General features: G+C 50.4%; 1 protein-coding gene across 1 annotated transcript; it reads left to right on the forward strand.

Annotated features, from left to right (window-relative positions):
* The first annotated feature begins 1,258 nt into the window (after nucleotides 1–1,258).
* On the forward strand, nucleotides 1,259–6,190 carry SULT1C2 (sulfotransferase family 1C member 2). Its single transcript, XM_061156286.1, has 7 exons — nucleotides 1,259–1,406; nucleotides 1,683–1,808; nucleotides 2,455–2,552; nucleotides 3,045–3,171; nucleotides 3,614–3,708; nucleotides 3,855–4,035; nucleotides 6,078–6,190. The coding sequence occupies exons 1-7, from the start codon at nucleotides 1,259–1,261 to the stop codon at nucleotides 6,188–6,190; spliced, it is 888 nt and encodes a 295-aa protein (XP_061012269.1).
* The last annotated feature ends 963 nt before the right edge of the window (nucleotides 6,191–7,153 follow it).

A 7,153-nucleotide genomic window follows, 5' to 3' on the forward strand; every position in this document is an offset into this window, starting at 1 on the left:
GAATAACAAGTGTTGGTAAGGATGAAAAGAAACGAGAAACCTCATATACCGCCGGTGGGGATGTAAAAGTGCAGCCGCTATGGGCGACGGGATGGCAAGTCCTCAGAAGAGTGAACATAGACTCATAAATGGTTCAGCAACCCCACTTTGGGGTATTTACCCAAAAGGACTGAAAGCAGGGTATTGAAGAGGTATTTGTACACCCATGTTCATAGCAGTTTCATTCTCAACAGTTAAAAGTTAGAAGGGTCCATGCATGAATGAATGAATAAAATTCAGTCCTTATCAGCTTGTTTGTTTACAAACAGTTCTGTTGTTATTTTTACTGGGAATGTGCTAAATCTCTGATGTTGAGATTTTCTATACAATTGTCTTTCCACTTATTTACGTCTTTTCACTTTTTTCCTCTGCATCTCATGGGAATGAAAAATTTCATTTATTTATATGAATAAAGATTTATAGTGACTTCCCTGATAGTCCAGTGATGAAGAATTCAGCTTTGATGTGGACTTGAGTTCAATCTCTGGTCAGAGAACTAAGATTTTGCATGCCTCACAGCCAAAAAAAAAATACAAAATATAAAACAACATCAATATTGTAACAAATTCAATAGACATCTTTAAAAGTGATCCACATAAAAAAAATTTATATCTCATAGATTCTTTGTGAAACTCAATACCTGTGTTTATATACATAATATATTTATATGTATATTTACATTTACATTTGGATTTTTCTTTTCTGCTGTTGTAAACAAGATCTTTTCTACCACCATATCTTCTTGTATATGAACAATGTTCATGTTTTACATAATAAATTGGTACTCAGCCAAAAATAAATAAATAAATGAAAAGCAGTGCTTTCTGAGGGTGAATTCACTCTTAGAAAGGAAGGAAATTCTGACACCTGCTACGACATGGATGGATCTTGAGGACATTATGGCAGGTCCTCAATGGACAAGCACTGTCTGGTTCCCCTTGTGTGAGGTCCCTGGAGGAGTCAGGCCCACAGAGACAGAGTATAGCATAGTCGGGGCTGGGGACAGGGGAGGGGATGAGGAATTAGTGTTTAATGGGTGGTTTCACTTTGGGGAGATAAGACATTCTGGAGATCATGGTGGTGACGGTTGCACAACAATGAGCTTGCATTTACAAGTGGATAAAATAGTAAATGCCATGTGATGAGTATAGAACCACAATTTTTCAAAAACCTCCTCTATTCTCTGCCCATAGGAACTGCCGTCTCATCCCCAGACCCCATGGCCCTAATCACGGCGGGGACACAGCCCTCACTAGGGGAGGTGGCGGGGATCCCCCTGCCGGCCACCACTGTGGACAACTGGCCCCAGATCCAGGGCTTCGAGGCCCAGCCGGACGACCTCCTCATCTGTACCTACCCTAAGTCAGGTAGCTGTGGGCTGGGTCGGCAGGCTCCCTCGGGGCCACAGTCCCTGGAGGGATGCCTGTGGGGGGTCAGAGGGCTCTGCTATCCTGCCCCAAGGACAGGCTCCTCGGGGAGCTTGAGCCCCTGGGTTTATGGGCTTACAGCTTTGGGGGACCCACCTGCTGGGCTGTGGGCCCTTGGGTGGGGGAGAGGTCGACCTGAACACCCATCAGTCCACCAGGGTGCAGGAGGCAGTTGTCTGACCAGTTTCTGCCTCTCATCTCTCCATCTGGCCGCAGGGACCACGTGGATCCAGGAAATTGTGGACTTGATTGAGCAGAGTGGGGATGTGGACAAGTGTCAGCGGGCGGCCATCCAACACCGCCACCCATTTCTCGAGTGGGCCCGGCCGCCCCAGCCCTCCGGTGAGCGCCCCTCCCCGCTGCCCCACCCCTAGCCAGGGCCCTGGTTATGACTAGTGACCCTGCATTGACCAACAGGTCATCTCCCAGAGCCCAGGGTCACCTGCTAGCTCTTCCTGGGGGTTTGGACACAGGTGCCAGGACATGTGTCCTCACCACAGTGTCATCCAGTGGTTTAAAGACGTGAAGGTATTTGCATCAGCGTCTGATTCCCACACAGGAGCAGCTGCTTCTAGGGAGAAGGTCGTGCCTTCTTGATCTCAGGGACACACTCTCTTCCCACCAATAACACATAGATCACACAGAGCAGGTGCCGGGTTGGTGTCTCCAAGGAGCAAGTAGGAGTCAGGACCCATAGGCCATCAGGGTCACAGTTCTCAGAGAGGAAGAAAACAGCCAGCACACCGGGCAAGTCGGTGGGGATGGGGGCCTATGCTCTGGGACCCCTCTCCCTTGGCCCCTCACCCCCAAACTGAGATCCTGTAGCTGCAGAGCATGTGCGCCCCCCGCAGGTAAAGGCCATGGGCCCACCATGAAAGCTCCCAAGAGCAGAAAGGTAGGCGGGTGACCAACACGCTGGACAGAGCACTGGACAGAGGTCCCCCTGTGAAGCTTGTGGGACAAGGCCCTCCTCTCGATCTCCTTAAAGGTGTAGAGAAGGCCAGAGCAATGCCTCGGCCCCGGGTGCTGAGGACACACCTCCCCGCCCAGCTGCTGCCTCCATCCTTCTGGAAAAGCAACTGCAAGGTACCAACATCTCAGGACGGAGGGAGCTAATGCTCCAGCCCCAAACATCCTCCGTCATGTACGCTTCTCCACCTCCCGGGCTGAGGATCCAGAGTCACAGTTGAGATGAAACCCATGGGATGCTTGGTGGGGACAGCAGAGGTACTGAGCACAGTGAGGCCTAGAACGTATCCACACTGTTACCATGAAGCTGACCTTCAGGGAAACCAGGATGAAGGCATTCGGGGGCCATCACAGCCACCATTACAGCTTCTGTCTGTCAGGAGGCCCTGGTTTCTGGATAAAGATTGTTCTAGGAGATCAAGGGGGCCACAAGGAACCAGCTGCCTTGTGGGGAGGAGCCAGGAAGGGAGGCGGGGACCCCAGGGAGTGTGGGTGGCACAGCCCAGGTGAGCAGCAGGCACAGGCCCCCTGGGACAGCTGAGTGTTGGTGACCCTGTGAAAACCACCCTCTATGACACTTCACTCCCTCTCTACACTCTTTCCTTCAAGTTCCTCTATGTTGCTCGAAATGCCAAGGACTGTCTGGTTTCCTACTACCACTTCCAAAGGATGAACCGGACGCTTCCCGATCCAGGCACCTGGGACCAGTACTTTGAAACCTTCATCAGTGGAAAAGGTAGGGGTCCCCCCTCCCATCTCTCCACAACCACAGCCGTGTGGCTCAGCCAGGTCTCCACACACCACACGACCCCCCAGGACACTGAGTCCTCCCATGGCCCCAGCAGACGTCCCCACCAGATCTGGAAGCTTTTATTCCTGGTCACCTGACCTGCAGGGTCTCCCCGTTCCAAAAGCATCCCTGTCCCATCATAAGGGCATTGTGATGACAGACAATATATGTGAAGCCACACTGGTAGGCAGGTTGGGATAAATTCCCCTAAGGCTGCCCCATTCTGCTTCACCCCCCACATCAAACAGATCACAACTCATGGATGTATCTGGCTGGTAATCTGTTTCCCTCTCTCTCCAATGCACTTGAGGTCAATCACATCCCTGAGCACTGGAAGGCTTTGCAGGGCCCCACACAGGCTCTCTGCTGTGTTCTCTGTGTCTTACAGTCGCATGGGGGTCCTGGTTTAAGCATGTGAGAGGCTGGTGGGAGCTGAGAGACAGCGTCCGGATGCTCTTTCTCTTCTATGAGGACATCAAGAGGGTGAGTATAGGCCACGTGGGTAGAGACCATGTCAGACCCAGCTCTGAGAGACCCTGGGCTACTTCCAGGCTGCACGTCTTGCAGGAGAACAAGTGTGATCTTCTGACACAATGCATCCTTCCATTGCCGTGTTACCCACCCCACAGAACCCAAAGCAGGAAATTCAGAAAGTGATGAAGTTCATGGGGAAGAACTTGGATGGAGCCGTGCTGGACACCATTGTCCAGGAGACGACATTTGAGAAGATGAAGGCAAACCCCATGACCAACCGTTCCACGGCTCCCAAGACCGTCTTGGACCAGTCCATCTCCCCCTTCATGAGGAAAGGTGAGTGGGCTGCACAGACTGCACAGAGATGGATGTAAACCAAGTATTCTATCTGCCTGGTAGCATGGTGCCTGCCCTTCTGATAGGAGGGAGCTGGGCTTTACCAGTCCCAGGACAGTGCATCGTGCATCATGCCTGCTGCTGGAGGCCCTCAGAGAGGAGAGCTCGCTGGTCCTTCAGGGGCCGGTCCAGACGTCCTGGGAACATCTGACCTGAGGCCTAGGACCCCAGCAGTAGCAAGGTCTGGGTCTTTGCTCCGAGTTCTACACACACAGATGAGGGCTCTTCTCCACCAACCAGCTTTCTGCCTTCCTGCCCGTTGATCCTTCTTCCTGCTTCGCAGTCTGCTCATCAGCCAGTCTCATCATGGCCAAACAGCATGACTTTCAATGGCAACTACTACTCAGATCTACCTCCTTCGATAATACTTCTTCATTCCAATTCCTAAGAGAGGGATCCTAATTGGCCCAGCTGATGTTTTTTATGGGGGCTTCCCAGAAGGCTCAGCGGTAAAGAACCCACCTGCCAATGCAAGAGACCTGGGTTCAATCTCTGGGTCAGGAAGATCCCCTGGAGAAGGGAATGGCAACCCACTCCAGTATTCTTGCCTGGAGAATCCCCATGGACAAAGGAGCCTGGCGGGCTACAGTCCATGGGGTCACAAGAGTCGAACATGACTTAGCAATTGAACAAAAGCAACACCACAATGTTTTCAAAGGGAAAAAATAAAACCTTTTATCACTGTTTAACTTAAAAAGTAATATATGTGATTATGAAAACATAAATTCACATTTTAAAAGTTCTCTTTACCAAAACCCTGCTCCCCAAAGCCCCTCTGTAGCAGTTTTATCGATACAGTCTCAGCTGTGGGGACCATTGCTTTGCAACTTCTTTTCTTCTTTCTTCACACACAATTGGATTTCTTTTGCTGCATTTTCCAGTCTACAACAGCTTCCTTGTTACTGAAACAAGCCAAGCAAATCCACTTCTCTCCCTGGGTAGTCTCAGGTAAGAATCTGGTGAGCTGCCCAGCTCTCCACAGTCCCTCCCCTCAGCTCTGCAGACATACAGGCCCCACGGTGAGAGCCAACCCCACAAAACTCAGGCAGGTCCCACAACACACATTCCTCACTAGAGTCTCAAATGTGCCACAAGGGCAGGGCACAGTGGGGCCACAAAGCTCTCTGTTTGGAGGCTCATGTCCAGATGCATCATAACTCATCAACTCTTCCCCAAGAGTCAGACTCTCAGCTCTGGCTGTTTTCAGTACTTGTCTTTGTGAATCACACTCCAGCAAACCGCTCTGTACCTACATTCTCACGTCCTGACTCTCTTCCTTCTCGTGCATAATTTTCCAGAAGAAGCATTGGTGGGGCAAAGAGTATTTCCCTCTTTTGAAGTTATTTTTCATAGTTACTGTTGGGTGAAAAATAGTACCTCATTCATATTTTTCACCCAAATCTTTTTCCTTTGGGCTGGAACTTACCTCCAGTGAACTGCAGCATACATTTAACAAGACTTGATACATGAGTATACACATGCAACCAGAACAATAAATAAGCCTTAAACATCTTCCTCCCCACAAAGTCCCTTGTCCTGCCCCCCTCCAAGCCATCTCTGCCCCTAGAGATGCTCCCTGTGCTTTTCCCTATCGCCACACCCATTGTGCCTGATCCCAGGCTCCCTTGAACAAATTAGGCAATGGACTGTCACGTATCTGGCGTCTTTTACTCAGTGGACATTTGGAGATTCTCCCAAGTGGCCGAGTGCTAGAAGCACACATTTTCTCACTTCTCTGTGGTCACCCTTCATGTGAGCAGACCTCGGGTGGGTCCCAGCTGCAGCTCCTATGGGTCGATCGTCCCCTGATTTAGGGGCCCTGACCTCTGATCAGGTGCCCTGGGGTGCACTCAGCCAAGAGCAGCAGGAGGAGGGTTACCGCCAGGGACATGGGTGAAACAGTGTGCAGGCACAAATCACTTCTTCACTTGGGTCACCAGGACTCCCAAGCAGTGACGCTCGTCTGGGCTTTCCCCTTCCAGGAATCGTGGGGGATTGGAAAAACCACTTCACGGTGGCTCAGAATGAGAGATTTGATGAAATCTACAGGCAAAAGATGAAAGGAACCTCAATCAACTTCTGCACAGAGCTCTGAGTCAAATAGCAATAAACAGGCAGCTACTGGGATACAACCTCATCCTTCATCCCGACCCAAGAGCCTCAGAAAGCAGGCTCTCCACTGGCCCTGTGCTCATTTCAACCATTCTTTCCAAAGTAAGAAACTAGATGGCTTTATCAACTAAGTCAAATACAAGACTTGAATACTGCAAGGACTTTTAAAATTTCCATTATTCTGGAAAGTGCATCCTAATTCTCTAGTTTGTAACATAATTCTATCTTCAGTGTCTATATGCAAATACTTGGCTACATCTCTACTGAGAGTATGAAACCTCTGACGTCAGGAACTCCAGTTGTGCTTGGTCCTGGGTCCCACCTGGTCACTGTGGGAAAGGACACATGGAGGATGGGCCAGTGCACAGTCCTGAGGGTTCACGTTCTGACATCCTTCCCTGGGACAAAGGGGAAGGGGCAAAGAGGAGGGACCAGACACTAATGCGTGACCCAAGGAGTCCTGGTGCTGAGTTGCATAGAAAACAGAAAGCTCAGGCAGTGAATTTTAATGGAAGGGGGACCTAGGAGACAGGGGAGTGGCATCAAGTGTCAGCCCAGACACAGTGTTCAGATTTGGAAGCAACAGAGTCTCACTCCAAGTGCCGGGCCCTCCGGGGACCCCGTCAGCATCTGAGCCCTTCATGCTCCAACGTTAGCTCTGCTGCTCTGTCCACACTCAGCAATTCACTTGTCTGTACCCACACGGGATGGTAAAGTCTTCTTTTATGTCTGGTCCCACATCTTAGTCAACATTCACTCCAGCACTTAAGGCAGCACCTGGCCTGGAAAGTGTGTGTAGAAAGTGCTTGAGCATGAATGATGGCATGAACGTGAATGACCACAGGAAAGCAGGTACATGGCAGGTCACCAGTTTCCAGCTTTTAGTTCCAACTTCTGTCATCCAAAGCTGAAGGCGGAGGGGACATTGACTTGGGGACCCAACAGT

Source organism: Dama dama, chromosome 11 (assembly GCF_033118175.1).
Source record: "Dama dama isolate Ldn47 chromosome 11, ASM3311817v1, whole genome shotgun sequence".
Lineage (NCBI taxonomy): Eukaryota > Metazoa > Chordata > Mammalia > Artiodactyla > Cervidae > Dama > Dama dama.

Coding starts and splice junctions, on each gene's coding strand:
- SULT1C2 (XM_061156286.1), top strand. CDS start 1,259: ATGGCCCTAATCACGGCGGGGACACAGCCCTCACTAGGGGAGGTGGCG. Junction 1,407..1,682: donor CTGTACCTACCCTAAGTCAG/GTAGCTGTGGGC, acceptor ATCTGGCCGCAG/GGACCACGTGGATCCAGGAA. Junction 4,036..6,077: donor CTCCCCCTTCATGAGGAAAG/GTGAGTGGGCTG, acceptor TTCCCCTTCCAG/GAATCGTGGGGGATTGGAAA.